Genomic DNA, 22,439 nt, shown 5'->3' with positions numbered 1-22,439 from the left:
GCAACACAGATGTCAGAGAGGGAGAACTTGTCAGTGACAGAGGGAGCTTCAGCATCAGAAGTGTTTCTAGCCTGACTGTCAGAGTTGGGAGATTAGTTACTTACTTCTCAGTAGCTGAGTCAGTGCAGCAGTTAACAGTGGCAGTGCTATAGGCAGCACGATGTAACATGATGAGAGGGATTGCAATGCAGATGTAGCAGTGGCAGTGGCAAAGCCATGGGTAGCAGCACGGATGCAAAGGGAGTTGTTGTACAGATGCAACAGTGGCAGTGGTAGGGCCATGGGTAGCAGTACATGATGTAGCAGCTTCAGAGGATGTTGAGCAGCAAGCCTAGGATCAGCATAGGGACCGATGTCAGATGATCAGGGTAATGCTCAGTGATGAGTATTACTAGAGCACAATCCTCGCTAAGAGGGAGTGCTGATTTGGGGTAGCATCGGATGTGCTCTAGCCACGAAAATTGGAGAGGCTAAGGCAAATGAGATATCCAATACCCAGAAATGGTTTGGGCAGATTCTAAACAGTTTGGGAGATATTAAAATAATTAATATTTTTAATGGAGTCCCTGAATCTAAACTTAGGGAAAATAGAATATTAATGTGAATTAATATAAAACCATGTTATAAGGGTCCAAAAGAAATGGATCAAGCTAAAGTTAATCTTAGCCGTTGATTAGGGACTTAATCTCGGTCGTTGAATTGTCAACGAGAAAAGTATACAAGGAGGCTTGAGGGTCACTTGGAGAACACACCGAGTTGATCAAGAATTTGATTTTCTAGGGTTGGGCTTGCTAAGGAAATCAAAGGAGTGATCAAAGCTGCAGCTGAGAGGCAGTGAATACAGAAGCAGAGAGGCAGAGATAGTACCGGGAGGCCCAACGCAGAAGCCAAGAGAGAGGGACACAGAGCCAGCCAGAGGATCACGCAAAGCCAGCGAGGGCTCACGCAAAGGCAACCAAGAGTTGCGCAGTGCCTCAGAGAGCCAGCGTGGGTGACGCAGAGGCTCTAAGGGCTGATGCAGTGCATCCAGAGGCTAATGCAAGGTGAGCTAGGGAGACGCTAGGTAGACGCTAGGTAGATGCTGGGCCAGAAAGGGTTGACGCAGTCCCTAGAGGCTAACGCTGAGGTTTTCATGGGGCAGATTGGAGTTGGGAGCTGTCGGAGTGTTTATCCGGGGTTTCAATCGGAATACCTGCATCCAAGTAGAGAGGTACTACTATCGAGATTATTCTCTGTTGGGTGAGCTGGTTTTGGCACCCAGATTGTATTCAAAAACTGCATAATAATAAAACCCTCAGATAGTTGCATCGATTTTCCAGCATTGGATTTTTTTGGGGACATTGGTCCAAAAACAATAGTGTCACTTGTGTGCTTGTTATGTTTCCTTCAGTTGATGATTTGTGATGTGTTGAGCATGTACTTGTATTTATTTTCATTATCTACATGGTAAATAACTTGTTAATTAATCAGAACAGGTAGGCAGAAATAAATCAGAAAAGTACACGAAGGGTTTCTTACAGTTAGACTTAGAAATTCCAATAGCTAGGAGAGCCCTAGATCCACTCACAAATGCGAAGAAGGAGCCATTTTCAGGTCTGCAACTAGGGCAGAAGTTACAGTCATCATCAAGAAGGTGTTTCATCTTGTTTGGGTCAAAATTTGAAGCATAGACATCACTCATTTTGTCCTCAAGGGAAGCGAGTTCCTAAGGAAGGCTAGAAGGGACATATTCTTGTCCACACGTGCCCAAGTAAACACAATATTGCAGGTCTGATTTAGGACAGCAAGACAGTCCTGATCTAGAGGGAAAATCACCCTTGTTTAAGGGCTCATTGTTGGGTGAAAAAGTTGTCTAGTAAGTGACCTTAATGCAAGCGAAACTTGGAGCGAAGAAGAAGGAATAAAGGAGCTGATCCTAGCACCTATAGTAGCTGATCTAATTCACTGTACAGCAGTAAGAGGACAGCAGCAGATAAAGGTACTTGCCTTGATCTTGGAGACACAATAGTCAAAGGGTCTTTGTCTAGGTCTTGGAAATTCTGTCAAGTGAAGATTCTATAAGAAGATTTCCCGTGGGTTTTCCTCTCAAGGTCTTGGAGAGGTTTTGCCCTGGCTGCTGCCTATATCTTGTGTTATTTGTTCATGGTAGCTGGTTGATGAAGTTAACGAGCACACACAAAAGGAAGAAATTTTTTGTATAAATAAAAAGTTAAAAAGAACTTCACAAGTAGTTACCTAGATCGAGAGATCATTAACATATTAAAGCCCTAGATTTCTCAACACACCCTTCATCCTTTCATTCACCTATTCATTCTTGTGATTCCTCATACTGGGTCTCCTCCCATCAGTGAAAGTCTGTAAAGAGCAGGGAGCATTAGTTGAGGTGACAGTGGGCTATCGCTCCATTGTTGCCCCTTGACCTAGTAGTTGGTCTATAGGATCCCCTCCAGGACCCCTACTAGTTTGATTGGTAACAAGCAGACCATCAATATATCTAATCCCAAGCATCTGGGGTTACCTTAGAATGTCAAGTATCATCTGGAACCATCACATAGTCCAACGCTCTACTCTAGTTGGGCAATGTTGTATCAACATCTGCTCTCTAGAATGTTTAAAAAGGCCTTTAGAACACTGCTAAGAAGGAGGATAATCATCTCTCAAGAGGCCTTTGCTGCTATAATAATGCCACCTAACAAAACCTTACTCAAAATCAAGTGAAATCACCAATCATTAGGGACAATAACCATAAATGATCATAGTGGACCATACCTAGTGTTGGGGGCATCCGGCATAGTATACTTCACACAAAGCTTGCCTTCAAATGTCTAACTAGATCAAGATCAAGTCCCATAAACAGGTTACCTCCTTATGTTAGGGATGGTTTGATGGATAACCCTATTAGGTGTTTCTATCCCCCAAGGGGAAGTGACATGTCTCAAGTTAGCCCATCAATCCATAGGTGTGAGTGAAAACAATGGCTATAGATTGGGAAAGACTTTAGGGCAAGGTGCCATAGCCATGTGACTCTCTAATGGAGGTGCAACATCCTAAGTGTATAGATGTAAGGAGGAAGCAATCATGCAGGCATGAGTTACCCCTTGGTCTGTTTTCTTCACCCCTCTGGTGCATCTTTTACTTTATAATTTGCTTTGTTTGGGTGCATAACTCAAGAGGCCATGTTTGTTTTTTAAATTTTCCATAACCCCTTAATGATGAGTTAGTTTATCACTCATAAGGGTCGGGACAATACAAGAGTTCCCTTTATAGATGATGCACCATGGGCTTAAGGAATTGGGTAATGGCTAATGAAGGGGACAAAGCTCATGCTAAGCTTTTTCCCACAGATTAATCTTGGCATTTTTCATTTTTCTTTCATTGTAGCTTTCTTATGATTTTGTCTTTCTTTTAGCTGCATCAACCTCCAGGGCAAAGTTTTTGGGCCCAGACTCAAGGATGAGGATGAAAGAATGCCAATCCCAATGACCAATGACCACCAACCCAAAGAAAGAAGATGAAGAAGAGAATGATGAAAAGTGGTAAGTACGGAATATCATGGACGCACTATTTCAATCAAATCCTCCTCAATAGTGCCACTGCTAAAACCCTAACACATCAAAGGAGCTCCCACTGGACTAGAGTCAAAGACTAACCTCCTAGGTGAAGTGACGGAACAAGAATACAATCAAGATCAGTCAATCATCCAATTTGCCCCTTTATCCATATTAGTATACCCATAACATTAAGTGAAAGCACATGATCACAAAAATGGTTAAACTACTTGCCAATGGATGACCGACCTTCCTTCAAGAAGGAATGTCGAATGGGAGAGAGAAGTCTGACCAGAGCAAGAAGTGGAGGATCCTAGCATCATGTTAGGTACTGGTCATATAGAGCTGCTGGCTGGCTGGCTGTCCAAGAGGGGGGAAGTTTTCTCCTATGGGTTACCCACTTTTTGGTGGGTAACATGGACTATAAGAGTTTCATTGTTTATTCTTCATTTGGTGAGTTCTAGAACACATTTTTGAATAACAAATCTCTTGCCTAAAGCATAATATATTACACCCAATCTTTGCAATGACGATGGTTTAAAATTAATTCACAATCTTAGATCACTACTGTCTTAAATATGACAGCGACAAGCTGAGGAACTTGATTCATTCTGCTGTCTTAAAATCAGAGTAATTACATCTGTGGATTGACAAGCAATTTGCATGAACTTAGGACACATAATCTCACTTGTTGGCATAATTAAATTGGATAAAAATCAAATTTTCTTATTCTGGGATCTCAACGTGTGATGATAATTTAATGAACAGTGGAACACGTGACATAATCTTTGAGTCAAACCTTGTGGTGACATTTTATTTTCATCTAATATTTCAGTGTTTCCATGGTTGTTAATGATGACATATTGAGCTAATGAACGTTAAATAGCTTAAGCCACTCAATCTCATATTTTCTCTAGTAGTTTTCCAGCACTTCATAATCACAGTTTACAGCTAGCACATCATTGTTTAAAAGTGTATTATCTATGGCTTGTTAAATCTAGCAATAACTTGCACATATTAACCTGTTTTCTTCATTAAGAGTGAGTTGATGATACTGCTAGTTGTCTTAATCAATCTAGTCTAAATAACTCTCCATTTCTACAACTGAATGGGCTAGATGGACCAGAGGGATTCCCTCCTAGGCTAAGGGTAGCCTAGTTTCCTTAGTCTGAAGTGTGAGGCAAGGCTACCAAGGTGACAGGGAGCAGCCTGCCTCTTGCATCTCTAGGCTTTCCTCTTGAGGTTAACATTTTTCCTCTTAGGGTAGAGTTTGAGAACTAAAAGTCCCATAGTCTAAGTTCAAAGCTTAGGAATTGAAACAGTTTTTCAAACCTAGTAATGTTTCTATAGTTTCAAGCAAACAGTTACAACCTTTGTTTAAGAGCATATAATGCAACAAGAAAATAGTTTTTGATAATAATGGATAAAGGTCATTCATAGGTTATTTCAAGATTTCAATTTGTGAAAAACACATATGAGAAGACTAATATGTACAACTGCTCATTATGAACGATGCCACCAAATAGAAGATTTATACCATCATAATATGTTCAAGTAAGTGTGTTAGGTAAGGAAAATATACATCAGGAAAAGCCAATACACTGGGCCATATAAGAAAATCTAATAGGATAACTGTTTTTGTGACATCTTAAAAATTAGAGTTCTGAACATAGATACGAAAGGTTCAAAACATGTCAACCTTACCTCTTTACCATTCCATAACCATGACTTCCTATTATGAGAAGGTCAACTTTCATTTTCTCCACTGTGTCACATATAGCTTCTTTAGGGTCACCTATCTCCATCATTATCTTAGCATTGACCTGGAGAACAAAGATGAAATCTCTCAGTCAGGAGACAAGATAATTGTTACAGACTCCTGGTGAGTTAGCAAGCTAAAGGCATGCAAAGGGAACCAAACTAAAGGTTAATTCCCTTTTCTCGTGTCCAACTCTACTTTTTAAATTCCAAAAAAGTTAAAATGGATAAAATATTCATTTCATGCAGCTTGGCTTTATGTCCTATAGGCTGTTAGGCTGTCCTCCCACCTCTGCCCCCCCCCCATCCTCAATACATACACTCTTGCACATGCAATTGCATACATAGATACCAGACCTATAGGGAACAGCATTATACATTTCCTCTCTTGTGCACATACAGATTCTTGCACATGCACATACATATGTACCAGATCATATATCGAACAGCTTGTGAAAATACGATTATAACTACCACAACTTGACTACTCCAAGGTCTTAATCACAGAGGCAACAGGTAGCAATTTTTATTATCAAACACAAAGGGGGAGGCATGCAGAAAAAGATGTTGGAGATGTTCATACAGTCAATAACAAATGATATTTGAATTTAGGAAAGGATAGATCCCCAAAAGCACTGATGCTCATTGTGAACATGGTGTGGTCTTGAATTATCCATATAATAGCAGATCAGCTGCTACAGTGCCACAATTGTGGTGTGGTCCATGGTTCTGGTGCATCATGTTCTTCCTTGCATATGGGACATTCCTCTCTCTGTGTTTTGTGGTCCTGTTAATGCCTAGATCTACAACGTAACAGTAAAGGCATTAAATCTTCAGATTAAATCTGAAATCATTCTACAGTTTAACGATGTATTTCCAGCTGATAGGACATGCAGGTTCGACTATTTGTACAGGGTTAACGAATCAGCAAAAAAGACTATGGAAAGTTCATCTATTTTATGGCCTGTAGGGATCAAAGTTCCACATACTGATGATAGTTTCAGTTAAAATGATAATATGAGTAAAATAAGCACTGACTTTGAAAAAGGGAGAGAAATGAAAGATGGATAAATGCCATCACCTATAAAATAAATTTGGATTCAAAACAGAAACAGTTATAGCAACATGGTCATAAAAATGACACAGCTATGTTAAGCCATCTTCCTGTAGAATACAGATATGGCTTGGACACTGCGGTTCATATGTCAGCTCCTGTAGAGTGAGCACAAACAGAAATACCTCTGAGGCTCCAACAATGGCAACAAAGTTACAAACATACCAATCTGCACATCAGCATTTTGATAGCAGCACAGAGATCACAACATGAACAAAGATGAGACTATAGTAAGAAGCATTGTAGTTTATGGAGAGAACAGTGCTATTTTTAGATTAGTTTTGCTGCTTGCATGCAGAAGGGCACAGGTCTTGAGGAAATATTACCAGCAGGAGGAGAACTACATTTGTTCGAAGTTTAGAAGAGAGAAGAGCACACTCCTTTGGTACTATTATCAAAACATGTTTGATGCTCAGATGGGCAACATGCAGGACCCATTCAGGGCAGCATGAAAAGCGCTTTCGTGGGTCCTACTTTTGACACTTACGTAATCATTAAAAGGGTGCACTTTTGCAAGTTATTCTCAACAAAGGAGGCTGCTACCATTTCATCGGAGGGCATTTCAGTGAGGAAGTTGCACACCTATTCCCAGCAGGTATGAAAATAACATACCCATTCCTACCAGCAGTCACAGCACATCTTTGAGGGAGTTTAAAAACCAGAAGAGAAGGCACATTCAGCCAGGGATTATACCTATTTTTGGTACACATATCGGGGGGTGCATTTTGAAGGGAGTTAAATTCTATTCCATACATGTGTGAGGGTGTTGATCTCAAAGAGAAGGAATCTATTTGATAAAGTATAACAGATGGGAGAAGGGTCAGGCATTTTCCAGAGCCTTGAAATGTTCATCCTTGTTCCTTCTTATCTTTCATTCTTCTTCCTTTATTATTACTTTTCTAGCTCAGAGGATACACATGTATACAGAAATTCAGAAATTTGCCCACTTTGGAATGAGCACTTCCTCTCCTTTTGCAAAGATCATGTTCGTAGCTCATCTAGAGCTTGCAAATTTTGTTCTGAATCAGACATTTTGCTTTGGCATATTTTTTTATTGATAGGACTTGAAATTTTTTTGGTGGTGGATTCCTTTGTATGTGTGAGGGAAAATTCACTGTTATGACTGCTTTCCCTGCTTCTTTGTTATAATTGGATTGTCAAGTGATTAATCAAATTTGATGTATTCACCTAGCTAGTTTTCTCTCTTTTCTTAATCTCCACTACAAGGCAAGGTATCTGATAGTACCATCCCCTTTTCAGAAATGTATCTTTCCCAGTGGATTTCAGAGCAAAAATCTGCTATTTTAGAGCAAAAAACCTCACTATTCTGCATGTTTTTCCTTGCAGATTTGAACCAAACAGCAAAGAAATTTCAAGTTGAAAACACATTTTTGGAACGTCTGAAGTCTGTTAGTTTTTCTAGCATCAAATGTGTTCTAACCACGAAATTTGGTGGAGAGGTTAGACTACTTGAGAACTCTAAAATCCAGAAATTGTTTCTGGAAATTCCGCCTATAAATGACTTAATTAGATTATTAACCAGTTTTTAAATATTTCCTAAGTCTAATGGTTAATTAATCAGTATTAATTAAGTCAAGGTGAGAATCATCTAGAAACTCAGATGGATCGATCCAGAGATGATCCTAGCCATTGATTATGTTTTAATCTTGGTCGTTGGTGCTCCAACAGAGGATTATAAGAGGAGGTCGATGCGGTGATGGAGGACACACCAATGCAGATACTCAGTTGCCCAGGGAATTCAATTTTCTCAATAGCAGCATCTCAGCAGAGAAGATAGAGCCAGAGGGTGAGTAGCCGGTGGAAGAGGAGGGCAACAACATTCCGGGAGGAAGGTTTCAGTCCCTGGAAGAGGCAAAGGAAGGAAGGCTGAAATTCTCAGAGGGCCAGCATAAGCTTTGCGCAGAGGGTGACGCAGGGAGCTCAGTGCAGAGGCTAGGGAGGCAATTTCGAAGAAAAAAATAGTTGTAGGGTGAGAGAAAATTCTCACGATAATTTTGACAGTATTTTCCTCAAATTAGATTTTCAGTTGGGCATTGTACTCAGAATTGTTGCTGAAGAATAATAATAAAACTCTCATTTGTTGCATTGGTTTTCCCACATTGGGTTTTTTCGGGGACAATTATCCAAAAATCACTGTGTCAAAATTCTTGTGTCTGTGCTAGAATTTCTAAGTTTTCAGTATTTTATTTACCACAACATTTTTATGGTGAAAATTGCAATTGTGATTTTATTCGTTTAATAATTTTCAGTTGGTGCAATAGAGAAAAAATTTCACATGGTATTAGAGCCAAATTGATTAGCCGGAGAGCTCAGGAAACGAAGGAAAGGAATTTTGCTGCTCAACAAGGGCAGCAGGCCGAAATTCCCAAAGGCAGCGTAGTATTTTGCTGGGGGGCCGAGTTGCTTGAGGAAAGACCAATTTTCCTGAGAGAGGGACAGAAAAAATCGATCCTCCAGATCGATTGATTCCAAAGGCAAAGGGAGCAGCTTAGTACCTTCGTTGGGCAAATCTCTAGCTGGACGCAGAGGGTTTTGCAGCAATTTGCTACATCATAGCCAGCGTCGGGCTGGAAAAGAGGAATAGCACACTATAAATTCTTCAACATAACCATGGACAAAAATAACATTAAAGAGACTTCAGATTTGTCTTCCAGCTTGGAGGACGAATTTGCTTGCTTAGCAGGATTAGCTTCATAGGGAGTTTGGTATATAGACAGTGGAGCATAAACTCACCTGATAGTGGTTAGAGAATATATCTCTAGCTACAAAGAGGAGCAAATGGACTTCCAGATTACTATGGGAAACAGAACGAAACGACTCCAATAGGGAGAGGTACCCTAGATTTTCAGAGGGAGTCAAGAGAAAGCACCAGCGCTACAAAATGTATTGCATGTGCCAGGATTGTGTATGAACCTAATTTTAGTATCCCAGTTACAGGATAAGGGGTATGATATTCATTTCGTAGGGAAGAAAGTGTATGTGAAACACCCAAGCTGGAAAAAGGTAAGACAGATTGGAGTTCGAAGTAACAGATTGTATTGGTTACAGATTGATTCTCCAATGGCACTAATAGGCAGTGACAGTAGCAGCGGGAAGGAGTTGAACGAGTTATGGCATAGGAGAATGGGACATCTCCACCATGGAGCACTTAGGATGCTAAGAGAAAAGGTAATAGGGGTTCCAAAACTTGGCACAGAACACGATGATGTGTGCAGAGGATGTGTACTTGGGAAGTATGCTAAGGCAGCATTTCCAAGAAGTGACAATAGAGTTGATGGCGTGTTAGGACTCATACATTTAGATATTTGCAATCCAATGTCCACTAGAGCTCTCAACGGTGTCGAATATTGTCACCTTTATTCATGACCATTCCAAGAAAACCTGGATCTACTTCTTGAAGACTGTTGGACACCTAATCCTAAAGGGTTAGTGTGGAAGCCGAAAAGACTAAGCAGTCCAAGAGACCTTGGGATCTGAATCCCAAGAGTCACAACATTGTATTATAAATGTACATCTTTTGTTAATAAAAAAATGTACTGAATGATTTATCTTTCCTATTGTCTTGCTATCCATGTGTGTTTAACATGGTATCAGAGCGGGCTATTCCTGCCCTGCATAATTTCTTTGAACCATTTGTTTTATGGTTTCTGCCATCACTTATGAATATTTTTCTGCCACCTCTTGCATATACCTGCGCTGCTCCTCCATATTCCTTTATCTGCGTTTTGTCTGCCTGACCAGCGCTGTCCAAGATAAGCCTTGTGCGCTTTCTGCCATAACCGTTGTCTGCTATTCGCTGCCACCCCTGTCTATCAGGTCTACTTCTTACATGCACCAAGCGGTTTCAGAAAATTATCTCTCTGCCATTTCTTCAGAAGTCTGACTCTGTCCCTCTGTCAATTTTCCTGGTATAGCCTCCCACGCTCCTCCACTTTCATGCTTTGCCGCGTTCTTTTCCCAGAATATTGCATTGGTGTGGTCTTTCATTGGTGTGGTCTGACATGAAGCGTTTTGAAGCGTTTTGAACCGAAGCCATTTGAAACGTTTTGAACCTGTATGTTCTTCATCATCAGCGTAAATGAGCTGAAATGGAATTCTGTGCGTCGTGGGTCTTGCATCCGCTGGACTCGTTTCTTGGTTATTGTTTGTTCTAATCAGTCGCAGACGTGCTCCTTTTGAAGCCGAGCATTCTATCTTACCCTACACAGCCCTCTCCACACGCTGTTGTTCACCTCCATTTCGCATTTGTCCCCACTCCTGCTATCACACCCAAAGCAATTTGTTGAGCGACAGGGAGATCGAGTACGCGGAGATATTAAGGAATTCCGGCAAAGAAGGAAAAGCTCTGCCTTGTCCCACAGATTTCGTAAAGGGAGAGAACCTACAGCAGTTAGTTCGATTGCATTTGCAGGGATGAGTGTATACTACATTCCGTAATTTCCCATTCTGAAAAATTCCTTATTCAATCGTGCTTGGATCATGGCGTAATGGAAGAGTTGTCATCCATACAACGGTACGCGGCAGGAGCTCTGTTAGCCTTGGCACTCCGGTAAGCTCAAATACATCAATTCTCTTCCCCAGGGTTTAATTGTCCTTCGGAGGCCGATGAGGAAGCTTGCGAATAACCGATAAATATACCAGAAACTGAACTGTGGATCCACGAAAAATTTGGTCTTCTTCGTCCTGTGTTCAGGTCGTTCGAAGAACAATATCTCTGCATTGACCTGCTCATATCCCTGAGCAAGAAAATATAAAGCGCCACAAACCTTATCTGCAACATTTGGAGCGTCTTTAATGCTTTACAACAGTGCCGCAACAATGGATTGAAGGTTTGCCGGAGTAATCACCGGGGACTGGACAGCGGGGCCATGCAAGAACTCAAAGATTCTACCAAGAGTCCAAGCTGAGGTATCTTTTACTTGATTGTTCTCATCTTTCAACTTTCAAGGCGTTAAGTATAAAATTCAATACCATATTGACAAGCGGTGCGAGTTTTTCCAAGGACGGTCCTTCAATAAGAGACCCAAAAGCATAGGCCGAGCTTCTGTATAATCACCTGCAATACACCGCATAATAATGCCTGAGGATCACCTGCTTGCTTAGCCCGAGCCATATTTTCAAATTCAGGCCCATTCTTATATAGACTCTTCCTGAGAATCTCCCCAACAGGAGTTTTGATCAGCTTTGGCTAAAATATTGAGTGGTTTCTATTAAAAAAAAAGAGTGATTTGATTGAAAGATTGAGTGGTGTTTATTGCGCGATTTGGATTGTATAAGGACAATTTTTAGTCTTTTTCCCATGCACCATTTGGGTGCCTGTGAGGATCTCGTGGGGATCCGTTTTGGTTGGAGTTTAGCTCTTCTGCAGTTGAGTTTCTGCGTTTTGCAGGGCTTAAAGCCTGCTGCATAGAAACCTAAAGATATATTTGGGGAAATTATTTTTTTGTTCTTTTAATTGGAATACATTAGGTTTGGGGCAGATTCATTATGTTCTTATTCCTGAAGCTCTGACTGAAGCTTACGCAGACATTCTAAGCGCATTTGTCTATGAAAATCTGATCATAAAGTAATCTGCAGGGAAGTTTTGTCAAGCTTTTTAATGTGATTCGAGAAGTTCTGAGCGCGAGTCTGGATAGGCCTCTTGGCCACAATTTTGTTATTGGGTTGCGGCTTTTATTGGGGGGCACTAGCTGCAATTTCACATTAATATTCTCAGACTATCCCAAACCCAGAACGAAAAGGTCGGTCTTTTCTCTGAAATTTATTAGTTCAAATCCTCTGTCCCATAATTGGCTCTCCTGGAGGTTTTCCTGAAACTGTGGATAGTTGGAAGGCTCTTGAAAGGTCATGGTAAAATGCTATGGTATATATGACCAGCACTATACAGTTTGCTAAGTATTTGGACATGTAAGGAGGTCTATCACTGCTGTTTCAACGTGGTAGAGATTCATTTCAATGCCCATGACATGTTATAATTATTGAAGTTTTGATAGCCATCATTTCTGATTTGAAAGTAAAGGAGTATTTGAAGGATTCAAGCAAGTTTGCAGGTGTTGTTGCCCCAATTGTGGCATTGTATTTAAAACTCAGTATAGTGCATTGATTCCTTGATTCCACTGCTGCATAAAGATTTTGGTGAGCTGATTGTAATCCTTTATATTGCACACTGATCATTTGCTGACATTTATAAAGGATATTGTTGTAGCTTTGATCAATTTTTAACGCATAAATGGCCAGAATCAGTGAAGTATTAGAGTTCATGAAAACTCTTATACAATCTACTGTTGATGACACATTACAAATCAGCAAAAGATCTCTCTCAGAAATTCAGACATGCTTATATAATGCACAGGAAAAGATTGATTTTTTACAGATTGAATCACAACTACAGCAAGAAGAGCTACATCAAAATAGACACCATTCTGAACCTGTTTTTGTTCAGAACATTGAGACAACCACCCATCAGCAGCATGTTAATATTGTTCAAGTTCATTCAAATCCAGTACCCAATAAAGCAGCAATTGTACATGCAGATGCAGAAACTCAGTGTGCACTTCCCAAGCCCATCATCAGACCTTGGGAACAGCTTGTCCACAACAAGCACAGAACTGGTCTTGGATATGACAAGGACTTGTCCTTTCATATTCCAGACTATGCCAAGCCCATTCAGTTTCAAAGTGCTGGATTCATTTATGACACTTCACCTGCTCCTCATGACAGTTCACCTCCAGCTGTTCCAGACTCTACCCCTCTTCCACAGCAACAGCAACAACAACAACAACAACAGATCGTGAAATGCCAACACTGTGACCGAGTTGGCCATCTGAAAGATCACTGTTTTGATTTTCATCCATGTAAGCACTGTCATAAAACCAGTCATTCTTCACACAGATGCTTCAGAAATAAACGTCCTGCAAGAACAAAGGTTCATCTTGGATGGATCGCTTCTTGGCAATGCGCATCAACAGCCAAGAAGATATTCCAAACACATGTCAGAACTTGTTCCAGAGTATTGAACAGTCTTGCAGTCGAGTTTTCTCCATCATCTCACCTTGTATCTGACAGGGGGGGAAATGATGGTCATCTACAAGCTTCAAAGCCACATCAAGCGAGCCTGAGCCACAACCTGCCACACCAGTTTCAGAGTTGCAGCCAGAGACAAATATTCCTGAACATGCCTTCAGTTGGCAATCTGGGACACTTCCTCTAGCAGAAGACTCTAGCTTCTTGCCAGTTTTGGAAGAATTCCAGGAATTACAGAGTTGTTGGTCATCCTTAAACCATCACAGATTGAGAACACTTCCTGTAGCAGAAGACACCAGCTTCTTGCTAGTTTTGGAAGAGTTCAGGAATTGCATTAAGCATTCCAGAGTTGTTGGTCATCCTTAAACCATCACAGGTTGAGACTTCCCTTTTCAGGTTGAAGTTTTACCTTTTATGCGGGGTGAGACCTCCCTTTCATGGTTGAAGGTTTCCCTCTTTAAAACAATAGGATCACTTCCTCTAGCAGAAAACTTCAGTTTCTTGCCAGTTTTGGAAGAGTTTCGGGAACTGCACTAAGCGTTCCAGTGTTGGTGGTCATCCTTAAACCACCGCCCTTTTATACCAACATTTCATAGAGCACATTCAGCCTAGTGCTGCCATGCATCTTTTGCACATTTTGTATTACAGCTCTCTTCTTGGACTCATACATAACCCTTCGGATTAAGGGGGGAATGTTGGACACCTAATCCTAAAGGGTTAGTGTGGAAGCCGAAAAGACTAAGCAATCCAAGAGACCTTGGGATCTGAATCCCAAGAGTCACAACATTGTATTATAAATGTACATCTTTTGTTAATAAAAAAATGTACTGAATGATTTATCTTTCCTATTGTCTTGCTATCCATGTGTGTTTAACAGACCAAAGATGAGATCTTTGATCGTTTTAGAGAGTTTAAAGCTTTCATAGAGAATGCGATAGGGAAGAAGATCAAGGTGCTTCGCTCAGATAATGGTGGAAAATATATTGATAAAGACTTCACAAATTTTTGTGCGAAAGAAGGCATCAAGAGAGAATGGACAACTCCATAATCCACAGCAGAATTGACAATTACTTGCAGCAAATGGGATTCTTCAAGAGTGACGCAAATCCCAACCTTTACTATTTGACAGTAGACAGTGAGCCACTCATTCTAGTTTTGTATGTGGATGATCTCTTTTTTATAGGATCATGAGGGCTCAAAGAGCATTGCAAGAGGAACCTGAAGCAGAATTTGACATGAAAGATTTGGGGTTGATGCACTAATTCCTAGGTTGGAAGTGTGGCAGAAGGATGGGGAGATCTTCCTTGGGCAAAGATGATACGCTAAAGATATTCTGAAGAGGTTCAAAATGCAGGATTGCAAACCCATGTCTACGACCATGATCACCAACTGGAAGAAGATAGATGCATCAGATGATAAGGATGTTGACCCCGCCTTGTATAGACAACTTATTGTGTCTCTCATGTATTTGTTCAACACTAGGCCAGATATATGCTTCGCAATCAATACCCTAAGTCAGTTCATGGTAGAGTTGAAGAGGGTACATTAGGTAGCAGCGAGGCATATTCTGAGGTATGTTCACGGCACAGCCAAGTATGGGTTGAGATATACTCAAGGGGATGACGTCAGACTTTGTGGGTACACAGATGCAGATTGGGCAGGCAGTTCAGTGGATAGGAAAAGTACTTCTGGGTCTACTTAAGTGTTGGATCAGGGATGGTTTCTTGGTGTAGCAAGAAGCAGAAGTTAGCAGCACTGAGCTCTGCAAAAGTAGAGTATATGGCAGCCAGCACAACGATGTGCGAAGCTATATGGCTTCGGAAGCTGCTAGTAAGCTTGTTTAGGCAGAGGATGGAGGCGACCAGCGTCTATTGTAATAATCATAGTTGCATAAAGCTCTTTTAGAATCCAGTTTTTCATGACAGGTCGAAGCACATTGATATTCGATGTCATTTCATCAAAGATTGTGTACAACGTGGAGCAGTGCAGCTACAGTATGTTCCCAAAGAAGAGAAGGTTACAGATATATTCAAGAAAGCTCTATGGAGACCTAAGTTCGTCTATTTTAGAGAACAGATGGGTATGGTGGAGAACCCGTTTCAGTAGCAGGGACAGGCTACTTTGGATGTTTTTCAGTTGCAGATGTTGCAGTTGCAGCAGCAACAGATGAGAGGGAGTTGCAATGATGGTAGCAGTATGGCAAGGTCAGTAATAGCACAAATGCAACGTATATTAGAGTTGCGCAATGGTTGGTAGGCAGTATGCTAGATATCAACAATGTGACAGGAGATGATGTAGGGACAGGGTGTAGCTACAAGGAGTGCAATAGCACTAGAACACATTCCTCGCTAAGAGGGAGTGTTAGTTTTTATTGGATCGAATGTGTTATAGCGAAATTTGGTGGAGAGGCTAGAATACATGAGAACTCCAAAACCCAGAAATCGTTTCTGGCAATTCCACTTAGAAATGACTTAATTAGATTATTAACCAATTTTTAAATATTTCATAAGTCTAAACTTAGAAAATATGGTTAATTAATCAATATTAATTAAGTAAAGGCGAGAATCATGTAGAAAACTCATATGGATCGATCCAGAGCTAATCCTAGCCATTGATTATGTTTTAATCTTGGTTGTTGGTGCTCCAACAAAGGATTATAAGAGAAGGTTGATGTGGTGATGGAAGACACACCAGTGCAGATACTCAGTTGCCCAGACAATTCAATTTTCTCAATAGCAGCAGCGCTGCAAAGAAGACAGAGCCAAAGGGCGAGCAGCATGTGGAAGAGGAGTGCAGCATCATGTTGCTTTAGGGTAGCATCGGAAGTGCTCTAGCCATGAAAATTGGTCGCGAGGCTATAGCACATGAGATCTCCAAGACCCAGAAATGGTTTGGGCAGAATCTAACCAGTTTGGGAGATATTAAATTAATTAATATTTTTAATGGAGCTCCTAAGTCTAAACCTAGGAAAAATAAAATATTAATGTGAATTAATATAAAACTGGGTTAGAATAGTCCAAAAGTCATGGATGAAGCCAAATCTAATCTTAGCCGTTGATTAGAGATTTAATCTCAGTCGTTGAATGACCAACGAGAAAAGTATAAGAGGAGGCTTGAGGGTCAGTTGGAAAAAACGCCAAGAGAGATCAAGTACTCGATTTTCTGGGGCAAGGTTTGCTGAGGAAATTGAGTGAAGTGATCTGAGTTGCAGCTGAGGGGCAATGAATACATAGTAGAGAGGCAGAGTTAGTACCAGAAGCATCAGCGCAGAAGTCATGAGAGGATTATAAGAGAAGGTTGATGTGGTCATGGAAGACACACCAGTGCAGATACTCAGTTGCCCAGACAATTCAATTTTCTCAATAGCAGCAGCGCTGCAGAGAAGACAGAGCCAAAGGGCGAGCAGCAGGTGGAAGAGGAGTGCAGTATCATGTTGATTTAGGGTAGCATCGGAAGTGCTCTAGCCATGAAAATTGGTCGAGAGGCTATAGCACATGAGATCTCCAAGACCCAGAAATGGTTTGGGCAGAATCTAACCAGTTTGGGAGATATTAAATTAATTAATATTTTTAATGGAGCTCCTAAGTCTAAACCTAGGAAAAATAAAATATTAATCATTTAATGTGAATTAATATAAAACTGGGTTAGAATAGTCCAAAAGTCATGGATCAAGCCAAATCTAATCTTAGCCATTGATTAGAGATTTAATCTCAGTCGTTGAATGACCAACGAGAAAAGTATAAGAGGAGGCTTGAGGGTCAGTTGGAAAAAACGCCAAGAGAGATCAAGTACTCGATTTTCTGGGGCAGGGTTTGCTGAGGAAATTGAGTGAAGTGATCTGAGTTGCAGCTGAGGGGCAGTGAATACATAGTAGAGAGGCAGAGTTAGTACCGGAAGCATCAGCGCAGAAGTCATGAGAGGGTTGACGCAGAGCCAACTAGAAGCCACGCAGAGGCAATCAGAGTCCACGTAGAGGCAGGTAGGAGTTGTGCAGAACCTGAGGAGGGCCATCATGTGAGACGCAGAGGCTCCAGAGGCTGATGCAGAGCCCTGAGAGGCTGACGCTGGGCCAAAGAGGTTGACGCAGACCCTAAAGGCAACGCTAGGAGATTTCGTGGGGCAGATTGGAGCTGGAGAGCTAGATAGGGAGACGCAGTCCCTATCAGGGTGATGCGGAGCAGCAGAAAGTTCTATTGTTGTTGTGGGATTGTTCATCCGGTAATTTAGCTGGAATATCTGTCTCTGACTGAGAGGTACTACTGTCGAGGGCATTCTCTGTCGGGTGAGCCATTTCTGGCACCCTGGTTGTATTCTGAAACCGCTTAATAAAACCCTCTGAATAGCTGCACCGGTTTTCCCACATCGGGTTTTTCTGGGTACATTAGTCCAAAAACAATGATGTCACTTGTGTGCTTGTTTCTTTTAGTTTATGATCTGTATGTGTTGATACTGTACGATACTGTACTTGTATTTATTTTCAGTATTTACATGGTAAATAACTTGTTAAGTAACTGAACAAGTAGGAAGAAATAAATCAGATAGTACAGGAAGAATTTCTAACGAATAGACATAGAAATTCCAACATAGTATCAGAGCGTGGTTGCAGATCACAAGATAACTGAAGGCATCGGCGGAGCAAAGCAGCAGCGGTAGAAACAGTTGTCCCGAGTGACAGAAGTTGTTCCTAGCAGGAAGCAGCAAGGGGTGATGCAGACTAGCAGCAGAAACAACTGTCCTGAGTGAGAGAAGTAATTCCTAGTAGAAAGCAGCAAGGAAGGGGTGACGCAGAGAGCCTGCGTCATCAGTTCGAGCCAGGAGGAGGATCAGCGTTGAGCCAGAGAGGAGCAAACCTGACCTACCCAGTGCCCGGTCATCTTTCTCAGTGAGGAAGAATCGATGTTGTGGCTAGGAGGTGCAGATTGCATCGGTGTCGAGATTGCACAGAGCCTAGAGGCTCTAACCTTCAGATTGTTGGGGCATAGGAGACTATGCGTAAGTTGCAGACCAAAGTTGGTGGGGTATTGTGGTCAGAACAGTACCTAACAGGACAAGACCGAGGGGGAGTTGCTACCGAGGATTTCTAGCCAAGAAATCCAAATCAGTGGTGTAGCTGTACAAACGATCAGAGTGGGGCATCTCGACATTGGCAGAGGGATTTTCAGGAGGGAAATCGAGGCTCACAAGGAGTCAAACCGAGAACTTCCAAACGAGAAGTTGAGAGACTCAGCGAGAGTCGATCAGAGGACTTCCAGGAGGGAAGTATAGAGACTCGAAAGAGTCAAAAGAGGAGCAGCAAAATCGCAGTGAATGGGCTAAGAGATTAGGATAGACTAGATGAAGCTTCAAACTTCGTAGTCTGGAGGGCCAGGATCTTGTCCATTCTAGACAGGTATCGCATCAAACACTTCGCCTTGAAAACGATAGTGATCCCTGTTGACCCGACTGAAAATGAGAACTATGAGGCAATGGCCAGGGCTAAGTGCATCATTCTTGACGGGATGAAGGATCATGTGGTACAACATATTACCGAGAAGGGCGCGGAAAATGAGATGTGGGATGCCCTGAAAAAGTTATATTAGCATACTTCCGTGCAGAGGAAGATGCGTCTAGAAAATCAGCTGTGGTCATACCAGATGCAGAAGGGAGAGCAGATAGATATCTTCCTCGGGCGATTGACAGAGATCCGAGACCAGCTGACTTCCATAGGGGCCATGTCGGATGAGGAGACGTTGGTGAGAATCGCATTGAACTCAGTCTCAGAGGATTGGGAGGTATTTATCCAAAGCCTACTGGGCAGGGCAAACCTTCAAGATTGGGAGGAACTGTGGGCGGCTCTTCGTCAAGAAGAGATCAGATGGCTAACCAAGGTGGGAAGCAACGGCAAGGGGGTCAGAATCAAAAAAGAGGAAGAGGAGGATGTTGCGCTAGCATCTGCGGGAAAGCAGGAGAAATGGAAGAAGAAGGACCTCTCCAAGGTCAAATGCTTCCACTATGGGGAACTGGGTCACTATGCGAACCAGTGTCTGAGGAAGAAGAGCAAGGGAGAGGCTTCCGAGACCAAGGCAGCGCCAACGAGGGCGAAGAAAGAAGTGGAGACAGATGACGATTGTGCCATGAGTGCTCATGCGCCACTTGAGAGAAAGTGGGGAGACATCGAGCTGTAGTCAGGAGGACTACAGGTGATGAGGGGCAGGATCCTTGAGGTACCCAACCTCTTCGATTATACTTTGCTACAGGAGCCCCGAAGAGGAGTAGCAGGACTTGCAGATGTCGATAGAGACGGATGCGGATGGAGCAACAGAGAGTGCTATAGTGCAGGAGTCCCGGGACAGCGTGAAGCAGCAATGCGAGATGCATGGAGTTGTTGCAGTAGCGTAGAGGTTAGTAGAGGGAGCACTTGTCAGCGACAGAGGGAGCTTCAGCATCGGGAGTGTTTCTAGCCTGACGAAGATGTCAGAGTGGGAGGATTAGTTACTTAATTCTCAGTAACTGAGTTGCAGTGCAGCAGTTAGTAGTGGTAGTGCTATGGGCAGCATGATGAGAGGGGATGCAGTGCAGATGCAGCAATGGCAGTGGCAGGGCCATGGGCAGCAGCAAGGATACAGAGGGAGTTGTCATACAGATGCAACAGTGGCAGTGGCAGGGCCATGGGTAGTAGCACATGATGCAGCAATGCAGAGGATGTTGGGTGGGCAGGCCTAGCATCAGCACAGGGACCGATGTTGGATGATCAGGATGATACTCAGTGAGGAGTATTACTAGAGCGCATTCCTCGCTAAGAGGGAGTGTTGATTTGGGGTAGCATCGGATGTGCTCTAGCCACGAAAATTGGTGGAGAGGCTATAGCACATGAGATCTCCAAGACCCAAAAATGGTTTGGGCAGAATCTAACCAGTTTGGGAGATATTAAATTAATTAATATTTTTAATGGAGTTCCTAAGTCTGAACTTAGGAAAAATAAAATATTAAAGTGAATTAATATAAAACTGGGTTAGAATAGTCCAAAAGTCATGGATCAAGCCAAATCTAATCTTAGTCATTGATTAGAGATTTAATATTGATCGTTGATGGACCAACGAGAAAAGTATAAGAGGAGGCTTGTGGGTCAGTTGGAAAAAAACACCAAGAGAGATCAAGTACTCAATTTTTTGGGGCAGGGTTTGCTCAGGAAATTGAGTGAAGTGATCTGAGTTGCAGCTGAGGGGCAGTGAATACATAGCAAAGAGGCAGAGTTAGTACCGGAAGCATCAGCACAGAATCCGGGAGAGGGTTGACATAGAGCCAACTAGAGGCCACACAGAGGCAGTCGGAGTCCATGCAAACGCAGCCAGGAGCTGCGCAGCGCTGGATAGGGAGACGCAAAGGCTCTAGAGGCTGACGTAGAGCCCCGGGAGGCTGATGCTAGGCCAGATAGGCTGACGCTGGGCCAGAGAAGCTGAAACAGACCCTAGAGGCAACGCTGGGAGATTTCGTGGAGCATATTGGAGATGGAGAGCTCGATAGGGTCACGCAGTCCCTATTAGGGTTACGCAGAGCAACAGAAAGTTGTATTGTTGTTGTGGGATTGTTCATCCAGTAATTTAGTCGAAATATTTGTCTCCGATTGGGAGGTACTACTGCCGAGGGCATTCTCTGTTGAGTGAGCCATTTCTGGCACCCTAGTTGTATTTTGCAACTGCATAATAATAAAACCCTCTGAATAGTTGCACCGGTTTTCCCACATTGGGTTTTTCCGGGGACATTAGTTCAAAAACAACGGTGTCACTTGTGTGCTTGTTTCTTTCAGTTTATGATCTATATGTGTTGATACACTACTTGTATTTATTTTCAGTATTTAAATGGTAAATAACTTGTTAAGTAACTAAACAAGTGAGAAGAAATAAATCAAATAGTACAAGAAGAATTTCTAATGGATAGACTTAGAAATTCCAACACATCATTCCAGGAGGAAGGTTTCCAGTCCATGGAAGAGGCAAAGGAAGGAAGGTCGAAATTCTTAGAGGGCCAGCGTAATCTTTGCATAGAGGATGATGCGGGGAGCTCAGCGTAGAGACTAGGGAGGCAATTTCAACAGCAAAAGATATTTGTGTTGTGAGAGAAAATTCTCAGGATAATTTTGCTAGTTATTTCCTCAGATTAGATTGTCAGTTGGGCATCTAAATTATTGTACTCAAAATTGTTGCTAAAGAATAATAATAAAACCCTCATCTGCTACACCGGTTTTCCCACATTGGGTTTTTCCGAGGACAATTGTCCAAAAATCACTGTGTCAAAATTCTTGTGTGTGTGCTAGAATTTCTCAGTTTTCAGTATTTTATTTTCCACAGTCTTTTTATGGTGAAAATTGCAGTTGTGATTTTATTCGTTGTTTGCCATAGCAAATAAACTGCATGATTAAATTTTTAGTTAGAAGAATAAATTCCAGTTGCTGCAATAGATAAAAAAAATCACAAAGTCTAAGCTTCAAGCTCTTCAGGCAATCCTCGTTTGTGTTGACATGAATCAATTCGGAAGCCCAGGGGCGATGATTAGGTGACAATTCACACTCTCTTAAATGTTTCATTCAACCCCCCTGGGACCCAAATTCTAAAGGCCAGTTTTAGTTGGAAACCAACTCCATAGTTCTAGTGTGCTGAAGTCCAAGGGTGCCTTATCAGTTAGCAAACTTTATGTGTCTTTTGCAGTGTTCTAAAAAACAGCTGAGCCAACTCCGACTCGGTCAAGCCAGACCGAGCCAGTGCCTGGCCAAGTCGGCTCGGTTGCCGAAACGGAACAGCTGGCCGAGTTGTTACCGAGCCGACCGAGCCAATCATCGACTCGGCCAGCTCGGTAACAACTCGGCCGGCTCAGTAACAACCCGATCAGCTTGGCTCTTTGAAAAAGATCCTGAAGCACATTTGTCAAAAGTTGTTCCGCCTCCTACATATCAACGGTTGGGTTGTTGTTTATTGCATATTTATAGCCCTAAAGTAATC

General features: G+C 42.1%; 1 protein-coding gene across 1 annotated transcript in view; it reads right to left on the bottom strand.

Annotated features, from left to right (window-relative positions):
• The window catches only part of LOC149142516 (uncharacterized), a 239,090-nt gene that overhangs the window by 35,459 nt on the left and 181,192 nt on the right, over positions 1-22,439 (bottom strand). The window contains exon 3 of the mRNA XM_089447271.1: positions 5,253-5,371. Coding sequence (XP_089303397.1) covers positions 5,253-5,371 — 119 coding nt within the window. The remainder of the gene's footprint in view (positions 1-5,252; positions 5,372-22,439) is intronic.

Source organism: Pinus tabuliformis, chromosome X (genome assembly GCF_031772625.1).
Source record: "Pinus tabuliformis cultivar Carrire ecotype Pingquan chromosome X, CPIR1, whole genome shotgun sequence".
Classification (NCBI taxonomy): Eukaryota; Viridiplantae; Streptophyta; class Pinopsida; order Pinales; family Pinaceae; genus Pinus; species Pinus tabuliformis.
Note: the sequence above shows the minus strand (reverse complement) of the source record. Positions and strands in the feature narration are given on the sequence as shown.